General features: G+C 40.8%; 1 protein-coding gene and 1 long non-coding RNA gene across 7 annotated transcripts in view; one reads left to right on the top strand and one right to left on the bottom strand.

Moving 5' to 3' along the window:
• The window catches only part of card14 (caspase recruitment domain family, member 14), a 78,140-nt gene that overhangs the window by 21,767 nt on the left and 31,605 nt on the right, over positions 1 to 24,768 (top strand). For 3 of the 6 annotated variants that reach the window (XM_069930085.1, XM_069930081.1, XM_069930084.1), the window contains 5 exons: positions 9,147 to 9,369; positions 10,033 to 10,170; positions 14,236 to 14,561; positions 19,411 to 19,581; positions 22,497 to 22,616. In XM_069930085.1, coding sequence (XP_069786186.1) covers positions 9,159 to 9,369; positions 10,033 to 10,170; positions 14,236 to 14,561; positions 19,411 to 19,581; positions 22,497 to 22,616 — 966 coding nt within the window. In that variant the 5' untranslated portion in view covers positions 9,147 to 9,158. Of the gene's footprint in view, positions 1 to 4,069; positions 4,147 to 9,146; positions 9,370 to 10,032; positions 10,171 to 12,778; positions 12,949 to 14,235; positions 14,562 to 19,410; positions 19,582 to 22,496; positions 22,617 to 24,768 lie in introns of those variants that run through there. The other 3 variants (XM_069930082.1, XM_069930083.1, XM_069930086.1) reach the window with 3 other exon arrangements.
• LOC138759524 (uncharacterized) overlaps positions 17,107 to 24,768 on the bottom strand; it is a 30,584-nt gene continuing 22,922 nt past the window's right edge. The window contains exon 3 of the long non-coding RNA XR_011354899.1: positions 17,107 to 18,593. This is a non-coding gene — a long non-coding RNA (uncharacterized lncRNA). The remainder of the gene's footprint in view (positions 18,594 to 24,768) is intronic.

The raw sequence follows: 24,768 nt of genomic DNA, 5'->3' as shown, positions 1-24,768 counted from the left end.
CAGCTTTCCTCATAGCTATTTGAAATTCCCATTTCCCCATGCCCTTTCAATGCTCAATTTGACTGTGAGACCCATCTCCTGCTCTATTGACCCTTTTTCCCATGAAACGGTTGACTAATTTATCCATTGAAACACAATATTAAGGATATTTGTGATTCCCTAACTTAACTTGACTCCTTACTTGAGGAAGAATATACTGGCCTTGGAGGAGGTTCACTAGATTGATTCCAGAGACGATGGGTTAGCCTACGAGGAGATGAATCGTCTGGGACTTGACTCCTTGGTCTTTGCAAACCAATGTCTTCCCTTGACTACCTTCTCCAAAGATATGAACAGGAGACGCTGCAGATGCTTGAATATGGAGCAAGATAAAAAAAATCTGCTCGAGGAACTCAGCAGATCAGGCAGTATCAGTGGAAGAAACAGAATGGAAGACTTTTTCATTTGGAGCCCTTCATCACGTACTGTCCTGACCCAAAACATTGACCATTCTTTTACTCCCACTGTTGCTGCCTCACTTCCCAAATTCCTCCAGCAGATTTTGTGTTTCTTTTTGTTCTTTGAACCTATTGTTTTCTCTTGAATCCGTTCCCATCCTTCCCCACACTTTTGCCTCTGGCATAACTCCAAAGTTGTAAATCCTTGTCAATGCTGCCATTTAATTATCTCCTCCACCGTCCCGCATTGTTTTCAGTTTGTTCCATTATCTATTCAGCCCTGATTAGGGAATTTCAAGCATTACTTTCACTATTTTCCATGCACTTCTCTCTAGAAGCAGAAGATTCTATCCCTTGTCCTCCTCAACTTCTCATGTACTTACTTCCCCTCTACAGCATCATCACCACTTCTACCCTGCCACAATGCTTGTCTGATATTGAACCATGAGTGAGCCACAGTCTCTTCCAATTATATACTGGGAAGATTAATGTCATCATGTTTGATCACTGCAGCAAATCTATACCTTTCATATCAATTTATCCTCTTCTCTCCACTCTACCCATTAGTTGGAGCTCGATGTGTCTCCACCGTTCACACCGGTCCTGGCTGCTCATACACTAAAGCCCCCGAATCCTCTGTGTAAGCAGCTGCTTGACCTGACCACCCCGTTCTGACATCCACACCGTCTCCCTTGGCATTTCCCACAACAACCTCAGCCTCTGCAGGGCTGGCACCTTGGACTTCTCCGCTACTGGAGAAGCTTCTTACCTTTCCCTATCCCCTCCCTACTCACCCATCTACTCCTTTGAGCTGCCCCTTTCTTTCCACCCCCTTCAGATCCTCTTATCCCCCTCCCAACTACCCTCCCCTGCCTTCCACCAACACCCCCCCCCCCATAACCTCCCCTGCTTGCCACCTCATCCATCTGCCCTCCCCTGCCCTCAACATCCCCACTCCGGCTTCCCAAGATTCCATTTCCCCCACCCATGGCACCTCACTTCCTCCCTATCTTCCCCCCCACCCCCAAGAACCTCCTTCTGGCGACCATCCTCTCATATCCACATATGACTTCGTGCCTGTGAACCCGTGCCTAACCCACATTTTATTCAGGAGCCTACCTCCATATTGATGAAAGGCTCAGGCCCAAAACTTGGGTTATGCTGCTTCATCTTTTCTATATAAAGTACGCTGTGTGACTTACTGAGTTTCTCCAGCATTGTGCGTTTTCTACAATCACAGAGTCTGCAGACTTTCATGTCTCACTCTATCCTCCTCTCTAAGCACTGTTCAGAATTCCAGTATTCTATTTCATGGAACTGAGCTCTTATTCTCTTCATTTCAATTCCATCTTTGCCTCTTTCTCAGACTATCTCCTGCTGAGAGCTTTAGTTGCCTTTGGGTTCAACCATTCTATGTTCCATTTTCTGTCCTCAATAAATCATCTGAAACTGAGCTGGCTTTCTGCTAAACCAAGTTGCATTCACCTATCACCTTTGTGCTTGCTAACATTGGTTCTCGATCCACATAGCCTTGATTTTATTGGACTAACTCGCGTCCTCCATCTCATTAAACTGTCAATGCCAGAACTGCGTTTAATAGCATAGTATTAGTATCCTCTCCGAATAATTTCTCCATTTGACATATCTTTTTTTACGTGGGAAGATGGTGGTTGGATATAACAGGTTTCAATCTATGACTTCTATCTGTAAAGGATAATAAATCATTGGTTTTGGGGTGACCAACGCGTTTGGTGTTCGGGCGAACTGGCTCCGATTGTAATGTGTGCGTGGTCGCAGCAGTTTACACCAAGATGGCTCCAGGCACCTTCCCCTTCCCCTCAAAGGGCCTGCACAAGTGAAGTATGAATAGCTGCCAGTCAACTATGCAGCTTTCGGTTACCAGCGGTGAGAACAGGGAGTGCCTTTAAAACGTTCAGTGAGCAATACAGCAGCAAGCTTTGGGATGAATCTGTCGACTGCAGGTCTCATTATTCGCTCCGTAATGCGAATGCTACAGTTTCACATTTATAATTTGAGATGATGCGAGTTCTATTAACATTCTACCCTGACTGAATGCCAAATTGAGTAATAAAGCATTAAATAAATCCCAGACACCCAATTCTACCCCAGTTATATTCTGCAGGTAAGAGAATTATAAAAAATCTTGGGGTTGAACCCTGACAGGGGCTTGAACCCTAGACACTCGGGTTAAAAGTTTGATGCACTAACTGATTGGTCTACACTCTGATTGCATCAATGACAGGGAGATCGCTTTGCTGAGCACCTTCGCTCTATCTGAACCAATGACCGGGATCTCCCAGTGGCACCCAACTCCTGTGCCGGGATCTCTGTTCATGGCCTCATGCTCCCAAACCAAGGCCTCCCATAAATTGGAGGTGCAACACAATATTTTGTCTGGACATTCACCAACCAGATGGCATTAACATCAACTTCTCCCTGTTCTCCCTCTCTTCCCTATCCCTCTGTCTTCTTTCCTCCAGCTCTCCACCCCCTTCCCTCTCTATTCAGAAGCCATCCCCTCTCTCCTCATTTGTTGGTGTGCCCTCCGTCCCTTGTCCACCTCTTACCTCTTGCCTGTGAGTCTGTGCTCTTCCTCCTGCCCCTCACCCCCCCCCAACCACCATTTTGTTTGGGCACCTGACTACATTTTGCTCATACCTTGATGAAGGGCTCCAGCCCAAAATGTTGTTTATGCATCTTTATCTTTGCTCTATAAAGTACACTGTTTAACCTTCTAAGTTTCTCCAGCATTGTGTTTTTAGAGTATTCTGCGGGTTCCAGACAAACGACTGTGGACATTCAAATTTTGAATCCCAGCTTGATTTTCCTTGAAGCATTATTTGAGAAATTTTATTTTCTTGTGTGTTAGTTTCACAGACTGGAAGGGAAAGCCAAAGAAGTTCAAGTACAGGAAATGTATCAATAAGATAGAAAGAGGGCAAAGATTTACTAGGATGTTGCCTGAACTTCAGGAATTGAGTTACAGGGAAAGATTAAACAGTATCGGATTTTTTCCTCCGGGAGCGTCGAAGAATGAGGGGAGATTTGAAAGAGGTATTTAAAATTATGAGGGTTATAGACTGAGTAAATGTAGGTCGGCTCTTGTAGGTGAGATACAAACCAGAGGACATGGATTAACGATGAAAGGGGAAAAGTTTAGGGGGAAACATGAGGGGGAATTTCTTCATGCAGTGAGTGGTGGGGGTGTGGAACGAGCTGCCAGCTGAAGTGGTGAATGCGGGCTCAATTTTAACATCGAAGAAGAATTTCGACAGGTACGTGGATGGGAGGGGTATGGAGACTATGCATTGGGTGCAGGTCAGTGGGACAAGGCAGAAAAATAGTTTGCCACAAACTAGAAGAGTCGAAGGTTCTGTCTGTTTTCATTATGTCCAAAAAATGGCACAAGGATCAGAATAATTTTTAGGCAAGTAATGGTAATACTTTGCATATTTGGAAGCAAAGATAGGTTTTATAACATTCTCCCAGAAATTATGGAAAATTTTTGAGTCAATCAGTTATATCATTAATTGCAGTTCTGATGGCATGTCCTTACAACAGACATGGGTTCTAATGCTGGAAATTAATTCCTGTGTTCTCATTCCAATCAGTGACATCTCAGAGAAACACAAAAGCTGTAAATGCTGGAATTCTGAGCGAACAAAGAAGTTCTGGAGGAACTCAGCAGGTCAGACGGCATCCATGGTCTATCAACGTTTAGGTGACAATCAGAAATCACCACAATATGTTAATGATATTAAGCGTAGAACGAGTCAGAAATCGAGTTGAGCTCATCACACTTGGCACTGTCTTTTTATATTTATGTTCATTCATATGAAGAACTAATTGATGTCAGATGTGAGCTGTTCTTTTTTTTAAAAAAAACTGCAGGATATTTTAACAAGTCGAATTTGCAGAGATTTTGAGTTAGAGGAGTGCGAAATAGCCCAAGCCTCACCAAAGTTGAAAGATAAACCGACATTTGGTAGAATGAGTATAGAGATCTCAAGATCTTATCAGTGCCTTGAGGGGGTCAAGAAACTCTGCACTGATTGACTTGTGGAGAATTTATGCAGATCCCAAGATATGTGGAGTTCGCAGCATTAAGTTGCTTTATTTTAACACATCTTCCCTGCCAAGTAAGCTCTGATTTACTGCGTTTTTATTTTGAGACATTCAGCTAATCATTATGATCTGACTGCATAAAATCTTCTATTTAACTCTTAAATGTTGTGAAAAAGAGACTTTGTTCCCTTTGTTCAAATATTTCCACTCATTTTCTACCCACCTAAAAGCCAATTAATAGCTGAATCACTGCAGGCAACATAGAGAGAAGAGGGAATGTGGGAATATTAGGATTCTCAAGGGGTGGGGGTTCCATTTCTTGTGATCTAATGTTTTACAGCGTCAGAAGATTATGTATTCAGTACAAAAGCTCGGCAGATGCTCTGCAGAAGCTGAGCATTATTTTTAAAAGGATGTAGGGAAAAAAGGAAGGTAATTATTGGCCAGTTAGCTTAACGTCTGTAGTCAGCAAAATGCTTAAATCAATAATTAAGGAAGAAATAGTGAGACATCTGGATAGAAAAATATTCCATCAGGCAGATGCAGGAAGGGAAGGCCACATTAGACAAGTTTATTTGTCAACTTCTGACGCTCTCCGGCATTTTCTCATACTTTAATGAAGGGCTCAAGCCCGAAAGGTCAGTTCTGTATCTCTGCTTTCGCTACATAAAGGACACCATTTGACCTGCTGAGTCTCTCCAGCATTGTGTGTGTTTTATGACAAATTTATTGGGGTTGTTTGAGGATATATTGAGCGCAGTAAAGAGGGAGGGGAGCAGGTGGATGTTGCGTACTTTGGATTTTTGGAAGGTGTTCAATAAAGTGCTGCCAAAAAGACTTATTCATAACATAACAATGCATGGAGTTAGGGGTAAAGTATTGGCTGGATAGATGATTGGTAAACCAATAGAAGGCAGAAGGTTGAGAAAAGTGGGTTTTCCTCTGGTACAATCACCAGCCATGGGTTCAGTGCTGGACCTGCAACTGTTCATGATATCCATTAACTTTTTGGAAGAAGTGTCCGAGTGTAGCATATCGCAGTTTGCTGATGACATTAAATTGAGTGGAAAAGCATATTGTGCCGAGGATGTAGAGAGATGTAAATAGGTTAAGTGAGTGGACAAGGGTCTGGCAGATGGAGTACAATGTGGGTATAAGTGAGGTCATCCGCTTCGGAATGAAAAATAAACAGATTATTGTTTTTAATTCTGAAAGATTGCAACTTGGTGTTGTGCAGAGGCACATTGTGTATGAATTGCAAAAGGTTGGTTTGCAGGCGCAAACAAATAGAATGTTGGCCATCGTTGCTAGAGGGATTACATTTAAGAACAGAAAGGTTCCGCTGCAACTGCACAGGGTTGTAGTGAGTACTGGGTGCAGTTCTGGTCTTCCTACATGAGAAAGAATAGACTGGATTTACAGATGGTGCTAGAGGTTCACCAAAATGATGAGGGAATTAACCTTGTCCGCAGGAAAAGAATCTTAGGGTTGTATGTGATGTCCTGCCTGTACTCTGACAATAAATCTGAACTCTGAAATGATGAGTTGAGATTGAGTCACCATGGACCATAATTGCTAGAATTCAGAAGAATGAGAGGGAATCTTGTGGAAACATATAATATGAAAATAATAGTTATAAGGTCGAGGCAGGAAGGTTGTTTCCGCAGGTAGGTCAGATTAGATCTTGGGAACATAGCCTCAAGATTCAGGAGAGAGTGGATTTAAGACAGAGATGAGGAGGAGCTACTTTTCCCAGAGAGTAGTGAATCGGTGGAATACTTTGATGTAAGGCTCAAGCCTGAAACCTTGGTTACGTATTATTATCTTTACTATATAAAGGACACTGTTTGACCTGCTGAGTTTCTCAAGCATTTTGTGCTTTTACTGTGGAATTCTCTGCCCAATGAAACAGTAGACACTGCTTCAGTGAATGTATTTATAAGACACAGGTTGGGTGCGCGTTGTGGGGAAAAGGCAGGTAGGTGGAGCTGAGTCCATGACCAGATCAGCCATGACCTTGTCAAATGGCGAGTAGGTTAGGAGGGCCTGATAGCCAACTCCTGCTCCTATTTCTTATGTTCTATGTGTTCTTCTCAATTATCAATGTTATTTTTGCAGTCATTGCTACTCTTTCCCATCCTTCAGTTGTTCTCCCACCAGCACTGTTGTATTTCCAGCTGGTTCTTTCTTTTCTCAGAAGTATTCACTTAATTGAGGACAACAGTGACATCAACCGTGGACTGATCTTCGAACATGGTTTTGGCAGCAGTGGATCTTTGCTTCACGCTGGTTCAATATTGAGTTCCTTGGGTTTCACCATCCAGACTGCATAAAATTGTTCCGTAGTCTGAAAATGTTGGTTTGTCACATTATAGCTGGCACATAAGAAAAATTCTTCCACAAGCAGACTAATGGGTCTAACAGATTTCAGATTTATTGTCAGAGTTCATACATGATATCACATATAATTCTGAGATCCTTTTTCTTGTGGGAAAAGCAGAATTTCCACTTATTGGTAGTGCAAAAAAAAACTTGTACTCAATGTACACATGTACAAGATTGAGAGGGGATCTCATAGAAACATATAAAATTCTGGCAGGACTGGACAGAATGGATGCGGAAGGGATGTTTCCAAAGGTGGGGGAGTCTAGAACCCGGGGCCATGGTTCGAGGATAATAGGCAAACCATTTAGAACCGAGATGAGGAGGAATTTCTTTACCCAGAGAGAGGGTGGTGAATCTGTGGAATTCATTGCCACAGAGAGCAGTAGAGGCAGGTTCATTGAATATATTTAAGAGGGAATTAGATATATTTCTTCAGTATAAGGGAATTAGGGGTTAGGGAGAGAAGGGGGGGACGGGGTACTGAACTTTAAGATCAGCCATGATCTCATTGAATGGTGGAGCAGGCTCGAAGGGCCAATTGACCTACTCCTGCTCCTATCTTCTATGTTTCTATGTAAACAAACAAAGGAACGCAAACCAACTGACTATGGAATATAGAGAGAAAAAAAATCAATAAAGTGCAAAAGTAAGAGTCCTTAAATTAGTCCCTAATTGAGTTTGTGGTTGAAGAATCTGATGGTGGAGCGGGAGCAGCTGATCCTGAACCTAGTGGGGCAAGTCTTGTGGCACCTACACCTCTTTCCTGATGGCAACATTAAGAACAGAGCATGTGCTGGGTGAAGTAGATCCTTGATGATTGCTGTTGCACTCTGACAGCAGCATTCCCTGCAGATGTTCTTGATGGTGGAAAGGGTTTTCTATGTAATGACTGGGCTGTATCCACTACCTTTTTCAGGGCTTTACGCTTAGGGGGTATTGGTACCCTCATACTAGACAGTGATGCAGCAAGTCAGCACACTTTCCACCACACATTTATAGAAATTTACCAGAATTTCCAATGTCATACCAAATCTCTGCAAACTCCTGAGGAAGAAGAGGCACTGATGTGCTTTCTTCATGATGCCATGGGTGTGTTGGGTCCAGGAAAGATCCTCTGAGACAGTGACTCCCAAGAACGTAAATTTCCTCATTGTCTCCACCTCTGATCTCCAATGAGTTTACCTCAAAACCCGTGTCTGCAAATGAGGGCAATGAGCAGATGGAAAGGCCACCCTCGCAAATCCCCTCCATGCCAAGCACTCTCATAATTTTGGAAATACGCAGCTGTTCCCTTCTAATCCTGAGTATTATTTAAATGGAGACAAGCTAGGGAGTGGGGAGGAGCAAATGGATCTGGGAGTACTTGTTCACCGGTCACTGAAGACTAGCATGCAGGTTCAGAAAGCTGTGATGAAGGCTAATAGCATGTTGGCTTTCATAAAGAGGGGATTGGAGTATAGGAACAGAGACGCCCTTCTGCAGTTGTACAGGGCCCTGGTGAGACTCCACCTGGAGTATTGCATCCAGTTCTGGTCTCCAAACTTGAGGAAGGACATTCTAGCGCAGATTTACAAGGTTAGTTCCAGGGATGGCGGGGTTGACATATGCTGAAAGGCTAGAAAAACTGGACTTGTATCCGATGGAGTTTAGAAGGATGAGGGGGGACGTGATTGAGGTATACAAAATCATCAGGGGGATAGACAGGGTGAAGTCGGATTACTTGTTCCCAATGATGGGGGAAGATGAGGACTAGAGGGCATAGTTTAAGAATACAGGGTAGGCCCTTTAGGACGGAGATGAGAAAACATTTTTTTACCCAGAGAAGTGTGAATCTGTGGAACACTCTGCCACAGAGGGTGGTAGAGGCAGATTCGCTGATTATGTTCAAAAGAGAGTTAGATAAGACTCTAGTGGACAAAGGAGTTAAGGGTTATGGGGATAAGGCGGGAAAGGGGTACTGATGGTAATGATCAGCCATGATCTGTAAAATGGCGGTGCTGGCTCGACAGGCCGAAGGGCTTACTCCAGCTCCTATTGTCTATTGTCTATTGTCACCCTATTTACCAGCACTATCCTTGCCACTAGGATTGCAGCAATTCAAGCAGGTGGCTCACCATCACTTATTCACAGGAAATTAGGAATGGGCATTAAATGTTTACTTTAGCCAATAACACTTACATCCTTGAAAGTGAGTAAAAAATGTCTTTCAAAATTTCCATGTAACCATTCCTTTTTTAGCCATTATCCATCATGGATGAAATCGCCTCAAGTGACAAGGAAATAAAAGATCTAGATGAGGAATCACTATGGGACCTAATTGAAAGCCAACGCCACATAATAACCAATAATGTTCGACCCTGCCACATTACACCCTTTCTGCGCCAGTGTCATGTCTTGGGGGAGGCAGATGAGGAAGAAATTCTTTTTGCCCCTCACCTTAAACACCGATGTATGAGAACTGGTAAGAGCTCTTTATGCTGCTTTCAAAGGTGTTTTAATTGTGTCATCTGGAAATGGAATGTTTCCGAATTGGTGGGGCATTTCTTCTCCAGAGTTGTCCAGTTGGCTACTTGAAGGAGATGCCTTTCATGTTACCCACCATTCAATGTCTGAGTCAAACGGGCAATTACAGCCAGATGTTCATTCATGCAGATTCCTGCAGCTGAAGCACTTTGGATCAGATGTGAAATTGGAGAGGTTCTGGGGGAAAATCTTATTGGCAGCATTCTTCTGTTACATCAGAGCATTTTCATTGTATGTTCTGCAGAACTGTGATTGCATGGGTTAATACAATTGCAGCATTTATCTTGCTCCTGGCTTTCTTTATAAATTCATACAATGCTCAAGCAGGTTTTACTGGATACAGTCAGGAACAGATCACTCATTTTGCCCTCCTTAAATCAATTATAGTGTCCTGGGTGCATTCTACACACGCAACAAATTAGCCAAATGCAAACCCATTGAAATATTTGGAAAGCAGCCAAACCATTTGAAATTATTGGCATAATTTAATTCTGACATTACCTTTTTTTCCCATTTTTAAACATTGGTCCTTCTGATAGTTACCAGTAAGAAAATGATTTCACCAGTCCATAACATGAGTGCTTTTTTTTAAAATTTATAGGATATATGCTTGACCTCTTAAGAACTCGAGGAAAGCAAGGAGGCATTGCCTTTCTGGAGTCTTTAGGGTTCTATAATCCTAAAATTTATACATTAATAACTGGGAAGGAACCTACCAAGGATTGTAGCAGCATCCTCGGTAAGTCTTATTTTTGTTTGTAAAATCCACTTGTCCAAAAATATATTTTCAGTGTTTTAATCCTACACTCTTTGCACCTAATCACAGTAACCTGAGAGAGGGAGTGCTCGGCTTCCAGAGTTCAATTAACATTTTGTTGAAATGGCTTCTTTTACTTGTTTGGGAATATCCTCGCACCTTTTCAATCTCTTCGCTTCACTTCCCTTCTCTTTACTGATTTGTTGAAGTGCCATACTTCTGAATGGTGTTTAAGCGCAACAATGTACATAATTAAATCATTTTGCTTGAACTCAAGTACAATCATCTTGCGCTGCAATGTCCTGCACCTAATGAAGTCCCAGAGTTTCTAGATTAAATCTAGCTTTCAAACATAAATATGTGGTGCATAATTTTGCACAAGTATAAACACATTCTTCTAAACAAAAATTTTAATGGTAGATGTAAATCTAAATTGAGTACAGTAAAATCCCCGTTATTCAAGAAACTAGCAACTCTAAGCAGCTGGGGGGAAAAAAAATTGACAAAATAAATATAATTCAATGTCAATAAAAGATTAAACTTGTAAAAGTGAATGTTCTCCCAAGTCATACACAACCCCTTGATGAAGATGGGAGAAAACATTCAGCCAGCGGAGCGCCATGGTCGTGTCCCACCGCAGTAGCTGTTTGAATAAAATTGCGTTTGAATAAATATGGCAGCAGCCAGGATGAAGAGCCGGCTGATGCCGCTCGCCACTGCGGGGACTCTCCCAAAACGTCTTCCATCCGTGCCTAGTCTTTATCTTTATTAATATATTAGTGAGGCTTTGTCTGTAAACTTGGGGAAAGGGTGGTTAATTATGATGGCAGCACGGTTAGCATAGCCAGTGATCGGGGTTAAAATTTAAATGTTATAAGCTATGGAAATTACCTGATTAAAGTGAACTTCACATAATTAAGGTCTACAATACGGATTTTTTTTCCTAATTACTTTGCATTTGTCACTGTCTTTTGTCTTTTAAATTGTTTATTCTTAATGCTGCTGTATTAGTTAGGCATTGTAAGAGCGAGTCTCAAGCAACCAGAAAAATAGCACATCCAACATCTTAGGGGCCGGATACCAGGGGTTGTGCTTCATTATTTCATGTTCTCGTTAGTAGGTGTGAAATTTCTAAATTCATTTTACATAAACAAATGACTTATGGGAGAAAGCTCAACATTCAGTTTACAAGGCAAGATGTTTCTTAATTAAAACTTTCAAAATATGCTTCATGAATTTCGAGGGCAATATCGGGTTAACTGTTCCACCAATTGAGAGGAACTCCAACTGGAGGCTGAGAAGTAACTTGCTCATAATGTGAACTATTAGGAACTCCATTGCCAATCTGCAGAAAGACTTCTTACACAAGCTCACACTGCCACCTGCAGATACGTGGTCATGCTCCAACATTTGAGGAGAGCATGCTGCCGGTGGAAACATTTCACTAAATATAAGTGGACTGCATTCTGATCTGCTAGGTGATGTTTCCAGAAAAAATTCCCTACTGCTAATATGAAAATTACACATTTCCTTTCTTAAATGTTGGGTAGGTATCTTTCTTTGTGATATAAAGGACACATAGAAACATAGAAGATAGGAGCAGGAGTAGGTCATTCGGCCCTTCGAGCCTGCTCCGCCATTCAATGAGATCATGGCTGATCTTAAAGTTCAGTACCCCGTCCCCGCCTTCTCTCCCTAACCCCTAATTCCCTTATACTGAAGAAATAGATCTAATTCCCTCTTAAATAGATTCAATGAACTTGCCTCTACTGCTCTCTGTGGCAATGAATTCCACAGATTCACCACCCTCTCTCATCTCGGTTCTAAATGGTTTGTCTATTATCCTCGAACCATGGCCCCGGGTTCTGGACTCCCCCATTGGAAACATCCCTTCCGCATCCATTCTGTCCAGTCCTGCCAGACACTTTTTCACCTGCTGTGTTTCTCCATGGTGGTGTCTGCAGACTTTTGTGCTACTTCTATTTCCTTCCTACAATCTTATGCTTTCATAACAATGGCATTCCCTCTTTGCAAAAAGTCATTTTGGGATTTTATGTGCTCGTGTTTATTTTGTCTGATTTAGTTATTAATCAAAGTGGCTGCTCATCATGTGCCCTGCCAAGAGAGGGGGAACTGCTGAGTTATTTGACAGTTAAGGGGATTATTATTGACCAAATTCTGAATGTGCCCAGAAGACATATAGATTAATTTGTTTGGGGCAGTCACTAAAAGCAATAGGAGTACAATAAACCCCCGGTATCCAGCTCCTATGGGGATTGGTAGATGCTGGATAAGTGTATTTTCTGGTTGCTTGAGACTTGCTCTTACAATGCCAAACTAATATACATGCATTAAGAATAAACAGTTTCGAATACAAAAGGCAAAAATACTACACTGAACTTTCACTGAACAAACTTCATTTGCATGAATATGTAAACCTTTAAGGATTTTGCTTTATTTTCAGCCACATTCTTTGAAAACATTTAACCGTTGCTGCATCTGCAGGTTCCTCCCCTCCACGGAGCCAACCAAAAGATGAACAATAATATTATGGATAATTAATCTCAATCTCCAAGTTTACAGATAAAGCCTCTGAGCGGAGCAACTCTTACTAAGCAGGGATAAGGAGACTTTTTAAGAGAGTCACCCCAATGGCGAGTAGAAGCAACCGGCTCTTATCCTCGGTGACACCATTGCTGTTTCACACAACTTTATTCAAACAGCTGCTACGAGTAAAGCTCGACCAAGGCTCTCCACTGGGTGAATATTTGCTTCCAACTTCACCAAAGATTTATATGATACTTCAGAGAACATTTACAATTTTAAACTTGTGTATTTTTAGCTGTTATTTTAATTTTTACATTTATTTTCCTCAATTTTTTTCCCAGTTGCTTGAGGCTGTGGTTGCTTGAATTAAAACATCAGGGGTTTTACTGTAGTACCTTCCAACATTTTTTTTTCCCCCAATAACCCAGTTCTAACTTCCTTCTTGCTGCCACAGCACACTTGCAATCTTATACAAGCCAGCGGGAAGAGATAATATCAGAACATGAACTTTAATTGGATGAGATGGAAGAAAATTCCAAGAAAAAAAGAGGAGGGAAATTGTCATATTTCTCCCTGTGGGATCTTTAAGCATTTATTCCAAAGATTGCTTTTTTTTTCATAAAGATAACCAGAATTTCATTTATCTCTGGGTGATCTTTAAAAAAACACACACACAAGTATTCCATTTCTCTTTACAATGCATGACTATTCTGCCCTTATTTGCTAACTGGTACTTTCCAACCATCTTGACACATAAGCAAATTTATAATTAGTTCATCGTCATCTTTAGCTTTTCGCGAGTGTGGTTATATTTATCCCGCATCTTGGGGCCCTTGCCAAATTTTAATTATATCACTTAAAGCCAATCAGTAGTGCTGTGCCAGGGGGAGATTAGAATTACATTAGTTATCTGTACAATAGTAATGTTTTACTGTTAATACAGCTATTTTCCCAGGAAAGATAGAATCTGGGAATTAACTGCATCTTGTGCAAGGGGTAAAGATTTTTTTTTTACATTCATTCTTCCCCCGTGCAGGAGGAGCTACATTTACATCTCCTGAGAAAATACAGAATGAGTCAGTATTGGTGTTGTTCTGCAATGGTAATATACAGGGGTGCGGTGCTAATTTTTTAGGGGCCAGAGCTCACCAAAAATGGCATCAAGGAGGCGCCAGAACTGCCTCCTGAGGTGCCAGAGCAGTACTCTGCTGAGCTCCAGCATTACTGCACCCCTGGTAATATTACAGTTGGAACAAACTATATGGATGAAATGTCACGTCATTTAGAAAGACTAATATTTAGATAATGTAATTTCGAGCATTGAAGAAATGAGTTGAATTTGAATTGAGGTCCACAAAAATCTAATTGCCTTTAGTGGAACCAAGAATCTGTTTCTTCAAATAGAATTTTCTGCTCTATTGGTGAGAATAATACACATTAACCAATAAATATCAAAGGACAAATGATGAAAATAACTACGTTTACTTCCTTTGGTTGTAGTTGAAAAAGGAAATTTGAATTTGATTCAATTTCTAATGAATGAGGTAATGAAAGCTCAGAAATTGTTGGGAGAAGAAAAATGTATCAAGCATCGTTTGCATGAGAAAGTTCAAAGCTTTGACGAGCAAAACCAACAGCTCAAGACTGAGCTGAAGAGTTTGAAGGCAGCCGAGGTTAACTTAAGCAGGATGAAAATGGACTGGAATCATCATTACGAGGAAATGGTTCGTCTGAAGGAAGAAAATTATCAGATATTAATGCGGTACACGAACTCTCTCCAGGAAAAGGAAATGTCCGTCACACGAAGCAGAGAATTACAACAACAGGTATCGTTTCATTGTTCAATCAGCCATTCCTAGGATGGAAGCCAACTTTGGCTCCAGACTTTTGACAGCAGCTGCTATGGTTGAGAGTGGGGGGAGGGAGTGCCTTGAGGGAGCAAGGAGCACGGGGGTGGGTGCATGAGTTGTGTGGTGGAGGGTGGGTAGGGGTGCAATGAAATGCTAATCCATTTACAGTCTAGTTAACAGAAGAAACCAGAGAATAAATAAATTGAAACAGCATCCTAATCTATTTTAATTTGACAATGAGCTCCATTTTCTTGTCTTCAGTAAAGTAATTTCAACAGCCTTCTGTACTGTGTAAAACAAAAGCCATTTGGGGAGAATCATGGAGTCATAAATTCATGCATCCTTTTGGCCTACCATGTCTACATCAGCCATCAAATACTCATTCATACTAATCTCAATTAACAGCCGCTATGACTTAGTGATTCAAGTGCACAAGATACTTAAATGCTTTGAGAACTCCTCCTCTTCAAGCATTCTCTAGCTTTTCAGCTATTACCCTAACTAAACCTTTGCACTCTGGTTTCAGAAATTTCCTACTATCAACTCTTGCTATGCCCCTCATAATTTTGTATACCTTTGCCAGTTACCCCCTCAGCCTCCTCTGCTCCAAGAAAAACAAACCCAGCTATCCAGTCTTTTCTCATCCCAGGCAACTACCCAGTGAATCTCCTATGCATTCTCTGCAGTGTAATTACACCCTTCCTCAGGTGCGGTAACCAGAGCTGCACACAGTATTCCAGCTGCTGTTTTACAAAGTTGTTCCATAACCTATGTCCTGTATCCCAGTAGCTGAAGGCAAGTGTCGCTTATATAATCTTCACCACCTTGTCTGCCTGTGCTTCAGGGATCTTTATACATCACTTGTATTTGTACATCATGTTCCTCAATTCTCTCCCTTCATTCTGTTTGTTCCACTCTTGTTATTCATCATCTTGCACTTACTGGGATTAAACTATTCAAGCAGGTCATTTTGCTCAGAAACACTCCCAGTGACCAACAAATCTACAACCTTCCCCTTTACACTATCCCTTTAGCCACTCATTAATCTGATCTATGCTTCTGTTACTATACTCACTGCAGTAAAGGTCCAAATACCCAGATGCTAGAAATCTAGACCATCCGAGGATCTGAACTCTCAAACTTTTTAAATTTAGTGGGCTTTTGTGTGCATGCATGCTTAAGTGCCACAGATGCACAGCGGCCACAAGCGACCATGCTTAATACAGGTAATCTTATCACAAACAAATTCATTTGTACACTGCATTTTTCTTTCACAATGCTCATTTTTAAATATATTTTCACGTTCTTTATTGTAGTGAAAAAAATTCAAAGTTTACAGTTTTGTCAAGTGTTGACAACTCGTTTTGAAAAATCTCTTCTTCATTCTTCCTTAAATTTGAATTTTAAAAGTACTGCCTGAGAATCCGTTAAATACAAAAATCTAGACCAACCCAATCCCCAAGCAGTCTAGATTTTAAGGCTTTTATTGTATTTTATAAAACCAGTATTCCAGGATTACAATTTTATAAGTCCTACTTTGTAATCCAGTTCCCAACATTCTTGTTGCAGGGCCTCATTCTTTTTACCTGTGTCTTTGGTAACAATATTAACCTTTGGCTGTTAACCTTCCCAATTTAGGATCCCCTGTAACTTCTCTGTGACATCCTTGTTCCTGGCACCAGGAAGTCACCACACCATCCTGCATTCACTTTTACTGCTACAGAAGTACTTATCTATTCTTCTCACATTTAAGTTCATTTTTCTATTAACCCTGGATTCCCTTGTTCCTGTTCCTCCTTTGTGCACCTGAATCGCCCTCGATACTGTAATCGAGGGCTGAGGGCACCATCCTGGATTCACAGTGATAGTAGCATTAGTGCCCATTCATATCTTGTCTCATACCACTGTTATCCTTGAACTCTTCTCCTCTGCCCTTGTTCATTTGAGTCACCTTCAGTGCTACAATCTTTAATCAGAAAAAAAATCATCTCAGTTTTCAGAATGCAGAAAAACTGAAGAAAATCGTAAGAGTTAAGTCATGAAAAATTATTTAAATCATTTGGAATAAGGAGTTGCACTATATTGGCATTCCAACCGATTGGAGAGATGCACATTAGGGTAATGTAAATGCTCTTTGCTTCTTTTATGGAAACGATATGATGGTCCTTTTATTTATATCAACAGTTCAAGCTGATACAGTTGCACGTTCTGCAATAAGAAGACTAATTAACATAGGCCTCACTTTTGTTGCCTTCATGCATCCAGAAAGTAATTTAATCTGTTATTTTATTTGATAGTATTGCCCATCACTTGGAGTGTGTTTATTGGAATCTTAGTTTGACTTGGGTCTATTTTATTGCTTTATTTCAGGCGTGTTGTTGATTCTATTTCTAATGGGAATAAATAACTATTGCATTTCTCTTTCTTTTTCAATATTTTTATTAACATTGAATTTTCAATCCAAAAATACAGAGTACATATGGATATATGTTGAAATTCAAAAAGATACATTACACTTAAATCATATAATTTCTTCCAAGGCAACCCACATTTTAATCAAACAGATTATATTGCATTGACATTTTATTATAGAAAAGGAAAATCCAAACCCACTACCAAGAAAGAACCAGTTTAGCCAAAAAAAGAAAGAGAGAATTCTTATCAGAGTGATGCATTACCTCATTAATCACCATTCCTACCTTCATAACAAATCAAAGATCATAAAAGTATGTCAAAAAGGCTCCCCCATAGTGTTTGAAAATTTACATTCAAATCGGAAATTGAGCATCTAATCTTCTCTAAATTTTGACATGACGTCACGTAGTCATTGAGCACGATTGGGTGGGGTAATGTCTCTCCATCTGAGCCACACCGTCCGCCTAGCCGTAAGAGAAATAAAAGCTAATACATGCAGCTCAGATGTCGTTAAAGTTACATCACTCTCTCCACCAATACCAAATAAAGCAGTTAGGGGAACTGGTTTAAAATTAACTTTAAAAAGTGCGGAGAAAGTTTGAAATATTTTGTTCCAATATTTCTCAAGACTCTGGCATGTCCAGAACATATGAATTAATGAAGGATCTCCATTGTTGCATTTATCACAATTGGGAGATACATCCACATAAAAATGAGTTAGTTTGACATCAGCCACGTGAGCCCTATGGACTACTTTAAATTGTTGGAGAGAGTGGCGAGCACATTATTAACCCATTTGAAACTAACATTCCAAGTTTTTTCAGGAATTAAAAGCTGTAGGTCCTGTTCCCAGGCTTTTTAAATTTTATCTGAGGGAGCCTCTCTTATTCCCAACAACATATCATTAATGTTAGATATTGAACCATTATAGAAGGTTATATCAATTAAATTCTTATCAGTCCTTTTAGGAGATTTATGTAATTGAGATTGTAAAAAATCTCTAATCTGTAGCTAACGAAAGAAACGAGAATTTGGTAGACCATATTTAACTGAAGGTTTTTCAAAGGTAGTGAGACTTCCCTGGACAAGTAAATCTTTTAAGCATTTAATGCCCAATCTATACCTTTCTTGAAAAGTTATGTCGATCATGGGAGGTTTAAAGAAAATCTAATTGAACCAAAATGTTTTCTAAATTGTATCCACCATTGCATTTCTCAAGTATTTAAAACGAGGAAGTAACCATTGACAGTTAAAGGCATGAGCAGAGGGATAATCTATATTGGAATAGATATACATAATAGTTAACCAATGCACTTCAATAAAGCTTTTTTTCTCTGATTTCTGGACATTGCATTTGACTTGGTACATAGCTTGGCTGCTGTTGAACACGTCAGCGTAGTTTGTCAGTGTAGAAATGAAATAATTCATTGAATGTTCCCATTGTGGAAGTAAATCAATAAACCAAAGATGTGCTGCATAAAGCTTCCTTCTGTCCAGTGTCACCCTTCCTTCTGCCGAGAGCTACTAAACTTTAGTAAAGGAAGTCATGATGTCGCCTTGTTGCTCAATGTCATATTCCTGGCACCAAATTATCTGGTTGAAAGCAGTAAAAACAATAAATTAATCTCAGGTGAAAAAATGCAATTGCGAATAATTGGCAATGCAAATTATTTAATTTATGTTGGGGCAATTTATAACATATCTGTGAGACCAGATATTTATTTTTCATAAATTATATTATCTTTATAGATCATTTAGTGAATGATAATTTGTTCCATAGAAATTAGAAACTAACAGCATTTGATTCCTTTTGTTAATATTTTATCATTTGTTGGCTGCCTGTATTATCATTTCCGAGTATTTAAGTGAAAAATATTCAGGTATAATTTTAGTGATTTATGCTCGATGGCTTTCTCTGTAGCCCATATAAAAGTAACTCCAATACGTGTAGGTTTTAAGGCCATGTTGACTGCATCTCCAATCCACTGATTGATTAGAATGTAGGTGCAATTTAGAATGTAGTCATACAGAGCTGCTCTGTTGTGCTGAGGCAGTAAATAATGAGAAGGTCAGCAGTAAACACAGATATTAATCCAACCTGAATCACTCCTAAATCGCTAACCAGAATTTCATTGCAGTCTGGGTTCTCAGTCGTAAACTGCTGTACTTACTCTCTGTAGACTTACTGTCAATAATCACCCATAATGACAACCATTTCACCTTATTATTATTTTCAGGATGTAATTATAAATTTAACCTGCAGTTCACAACCACTTTGAGAAGCAAAAGACATAGAATGTTATACTGGTGATTTATTTCACATCTCTCTTGGATTTTGAAATAATTTTAGGAAAGAAAATCTCCTTTTAACATGGGGTTTGTGCCAAGTCCTGTTTGACTTCTTTTAAAGGTGGATAATCTTACAATGGAAAATAAGAAACTAAGAATGGAATTTGATGTTGAACGAAGAATGTCATCCAAGCTACGAGAAGCATTCAAGCCCAAACAAGATGAGCTTTTACATTTAAAAGAGGAAATTGATAAACTGAAATTCAGAATCCAAACATTACAAACGAACCCAGTAAGTATATTTGTCTATAGCTTTTTCATTTGTTCACTGATTCATTCAGTAGCTTAATTGTTTTGTATCCTCAACATTCATTGGAGCGCTTTCATCCCTAACGTCGAAGTACTCGAGATGGCAGAGGTCGACAGCATCGAGTCCACGCTGCTGAAGATCCAGCTGCGCTGGGTGGGTCACGTCTCCAGAATGGAGGACCATCGCCTTCCCAAGATCGTGTTCTATGGCGAGCTCTCCACTGGCCACCGTGACAGAGGTGCACCAAAGAAGAGGTACAAGGACTGCCTAAAGAAATCTCTTGGTGCCTGCCACATTGACCACCGCCAGTGGGCTGATATCGCCTCAAACCGTGCATCTTGGCGCCTCACAGTTTGGCGGGCAGCAACCTCCTTTGAAGAAGACCGCAGAGCCCACCTCACTGACAAATGGCAAAGGAGGAAAAACCCAACACCCAACCCCAACCCACCAATTTTCCCCTGCAACCGCTGCAACCGTGTCTGCCTGTCCCGCATCGGACTTGTCAGCCACAAACGAGCCTGCAGCAGACGTGGACATACCCCTCCATAAATCTTCGTCCGCGAAGCCAAGCCAAAGAAGAAGAATGATGCATTGTACTCTGCGCTTGAAATTTATTTTCTATTGGACTTGCCTTGATTTTTATGCCACTTATATTTCAGGAGAAATCTTTTATCAGGATCTCTATCCTGAAGTGTTAACCCGTCCATGCTACCTGACCTGCTGAGCAACTTCGACATTTCCTGTTTACATTTGTGATTCCCAACATCTCGGATATTTTGTTTCTTTGCACTGTGTAATGCATTTAATACTGACAACTGAGGATACCTTGCTGTAACTTTAAGTCAAACATTCTGTTATAACTTGCATTTTTCTTTTAAGTCACCAAATTGTTATCATCATGAGAAAATCAATAAGATGAGGCAGCACAATTGATGTAGCGGTTAGCGCCACGCCGTTACAGCGCCAGCAATCAGGACCGGGGTTCGAATCCCACGCCACCTGTACAGAGTTTGTACGTTCTTGCCGTGTCTGCGTGGGTTTTTGCCAGGGGCTCCGGTTTTGACCCACAGTTTGAAATGTACCCGGAGTGTAGGTTAATTGGGCAGCAGGGACTTGTGGGCCGAAATGGCCTTTTACCGTGCTGCATGTCTAAACTTTTTTAAAATTAAATTTAAAAAAAGGTCTTAGTTAACCACTGATTCGGTTTTATGGAGGTTTGCAAACCACTTAAAAATGCACTGAAATTTTCAATATGTTTAATATGGTTTGTGTCGTTGAAACCAAAAAACAAATTGTTGGAGGAGCTCACCATGTCAAGCGGCATCTGAAGGGTTAAAGAAATTGCCATCACTTCAGATCGAGATCCTGCATCAGAACTGAGAGAGAAGAGTTCCCTCTTTGATAGCTAATATCAAAGAGGAGAGGTGGAGGGGTGAGACAGGGGCCAGTAGCTAATGGTGGGCAGAGTGGAGTGAAGGATGGAATCAGGAGGGGGAGGGGTTATGAGGTGATCAGTAATGAGAGGTTGAAGAAGACAAAGAGGTGAAAAGAGCAGGTGGAGTCAGGTCGGGGAGTAGGAAGGTTAAAGATGGAGACAACTGAGAGGGTGATAAGTGGGAACACAAAGTCTATACATGCTGGACTCTCGTAAGTAGGAAAGGTGATCATGGGAAGTGTTAGAAGAGAGGTGAATGGCAGCTGGACCAAGTGGGGAGAGGATCAGGTAGGGTAGTAGTAGGTGGCACCAAGAAGGGGAGGGGTCTTAAAATAGTTGATGGAGGGGGCTGGAGGGGTGGTATAGGAAAGAGAACAGAAATGGAAGGACCAAAGGGGAAGAAGAGACCGAGGAGAACACAAGAGTTATCTGAAATTGGAAAGTTCAGTGTTCGTTCTTATGTGTTTTAAGTAACTCGTGTGGAATATGAGGTGCTTTTCCTCTGCTTTGTTCCTCATCCTAGCAGTGGAAAAGGCCGAGAACAGACGGGTTGATGTGGGAATGGGGAGGGAAATGGCATGCTATAATGTTCATTATGTCTCAGATTTCAGATTTATTGTCAGAGTACATACGTGACATCACATACAATCCTGAAGTTCTTTTTCCTGTGGGCGAGGCAGAATCACCCCTTATTGGTAGAGCAAAAAAAAATTGTACTCAACGCACACATGTAAACAAATAAAGAAATGTAAACAAATTGTGCAATACAGAGAGAATTTTTAAAAAATCAATTAAGTGCAAAAGTTAGTCCTTAAATGCATCCTTAATTGAGTTTGTGGTTGAGAGATCTGATGAAGGAGGGGTAGCAGCGGTTCTTGAACCTGGTGGTGGGAGTCATGTGGAACCTACACCTCTTTCCTGATGGCAGCAGCGAGAGCAGCGAGTTTGCTGAATGATGTGGATCCTTGATGATCGCCGCTGCTCTCCGACGTCAGTGTTCCCTGTAGATCTTCTCAATGGTGGGGAGGGTTTTACCTGTGATGCCTGGGCCGTGTCCACTACCTTTTGCAGAGCTTTCTGCTCAGGGACATTAGTGTCCCCGTATCAGACAGTCAGCACACTTTCCACCACACATCTGGAGAAATTTGCCAGGGTTTCCGATATCATACCAAACCTCCACAAACTCCTCAGAAAGTAGGAGCTGACATTCTTTCTTCACAGTGCCATTAGTGTGTTGGGTCCAGGAAAGATCCTCTGAGACCATGACTCCCAAGAATTTAAATTTGCTAACCCTCTCTATTGTTATTTTAAAATATTGTGGATGTTGTGAAATCCATCATTAGAATGTCACTTACATTTTGCCCGTTACTATAGAGTCTTGCTTTTCAGAACATTGCTTCGGAAGAAAAGTTTGGGGAAAAAATGTATTGTTTTTTCTGAAGACTGAATTTTTTTTTAATAGGTGACAATAGACATCTTAGAACAGGATCATGTAGAAACTCTGGAGGGAAGGCAGGATCTCATGAAAGAAATTAGTTCACTGCGCTTGAAACTGGACGAGATGGAAAGACTGAGGAATGAGGTGAGCATGTTCACTTTAGACTTTGTTTGAAAGGGTCATGAGAAAACTGGAAAAAGAAATGAACATCTTTAATATTTTATCCCCCTGGCCATTCCCATCAGAAGTCTGTCTATTTTAATGCATCAATAAATGCACATTGATTTTAAACCCATCCCACATGGTGAGAGTGATGCAATGAGAGGTTTAAGATCAGGCTATTTCCAACTTGCGGCTTCGTCGATTTGGAGACTTTTTGGCTGGCCAAGGCTCCCCTTGCAAGTGCAGAAGATGACATATAATACAGTAAAATCCCTATCATCTGGAATTCAAGCAAATGGCAGCCTCAAGCAACCAGAAAAAAAAATAGGTAAAAATATATGAATGTTTAAAATTGGGACCCCTCCCTGCCCCCAGCGGTTAGTTTGCCATCCATGCAATCTCAAGCAACCGGAAAATTCACTTATCCAGCATCTACCAATCCTCATGGATGCCAGATACTAGGGGTTTTACTGTACAACAATATAAATATCTCAACCTGGTGAACATATTGGAGCTTGTTGGATTTTCCTTCCTGAGAAGTTCTCAGATTTGCACCGGGGTCTCTGGCCAAAGACTGTTGACCTGGGTGTGATTTCCAGGATACAGCAAGTAACCACATCTCCCCATTTCCTGGAGTCGTTCCCAGGTCAAAAATGTTGTAAGTTATCATCGTGGCCTTTGGCTAACTTGTTGAAATCTAACCTTGAACAGCCTGCCAATCACTAAAGAGCATTGATCATTGCACTTTGCTTTCTGCCATCTGCTACTTTCCCTTGGGTCACCCGGATGGTCTTCTCTTTTGTTGATCAACCTACCTCTTGAAACTTTGCCAAACGGCAAGAAACTCCATGTAGGTTACATCAAATGCACTCCTTTGCTCAACCACTTTGCTGCCTTCTTGAGGCGACAAAAGTAATTATCTGTACAAATTCATACTTTCTGTCGCTTCATAAAATGTGTGCCTTTCTCAATGAAAACTTGATTAGATTAGATTCAACATTACTGTCATTGTGCCAAGTACAGATACAAAGCCAATTAAAATACAGTTAAGCATCCAACCAGAAGTTTTTAAAAAATAGTGCTATAGGTAAATAACTACAGGCAAACTCTCGGAATCTTTTTCATTAATGTTTCCATCATCAATGCCGAGCAGTAACTTGGTCACTTTCCTGGAGTCTTGCTTTTCAGACTCCCAGTTCTCCAGTTCCATATGTGTAGTGAAAGAGAATGATCCAAAACCAATGATCAGAATCTGCGTCAGCTAATCATTTTATCCATGCCTGGTAAATTTAACTCTTTTCTGAAGACAAATTTGAAGCAACCAAATTTAGAGGCTGCTAAATGTAGAGGCTTAGCTTGATAGTGTAAGGTAAAACATCATGAGATGGGAATGTGCAGGGCTGTAACAAGATGTGAATGCATCCTTGTACTTACAAGATAAGAGAGACATTGATGGATTGAGAGGCAGGAAGCTAGCAGGGAAAGGATAGCAACAGTTTTAGTCATTGGACAAGTAATGATATGATGATGTTCTAAGCACGTATCCAAGGGTATAAAAAATCACCATTTTGCTGATAACGGCAGAATGCATTCTCCGACTAACATGGTTAGTCGCAAGTGTTACAATCCGGTAATAAAGAACAAAGAACCCTGATTTCGACTCAGCCTGGTGTTTGTCTCACTCATTCATGAACAAAGCAGACCTAACAATAGTGAGCTGTTCATGCCAATGTTTTTGCCTCATACCTTCTGGAATGGTATGTCATCCATGATAACACACAAAAGCAAAAGAAAAGATGATATCTGTAATCAACAGCAGGACTGGAATTGGAAAGCATTGGAGTATTCAAATTCCTAGGCGTTAACATCTCTGAGGATCTGCCCTGGAGCCTCCATGTCGATGCAATCATGAAGAAGGCTGTTGTTTGTGAGGTGTTTGAGGAGATTCGGTATGCCACAAAAGACTCTCGAGAACCTCGACTGGTGCACTTTGGAGAGCATTCTGTTTGGTTGCATCACTGACTGGTATGGAGGTGCAGGACAGGAAAAATACTCCAGAGGGTTGTTAACTTGGCCTGTGACATCACGGCCACAAGTCTTCACTCCATCGAGGACATCTACAAGAAGCAGTGTT

This window comes from Narcine bancroftii, chromosome 3 (genome assembly GCF_036971445.1).
Source record: "Narcine bancroftii isolate sNarBan1 chromosome 3, sNarBan1.hap1, whole genome shotgun sequence".
Classification (NCBI taxonomy): domain Eukaryota; kingdom Metazoa; phylum Chordata; class Chondrichthyes; order Torpediniformes; family Narcinidae; genus Narcine; species Narcine bancroftii.
The sequence above is the reverse complement of the archived record's forward strand: the minus strand, read 5'-3'. Positions and strand labels throughout refer to the sequence as shown.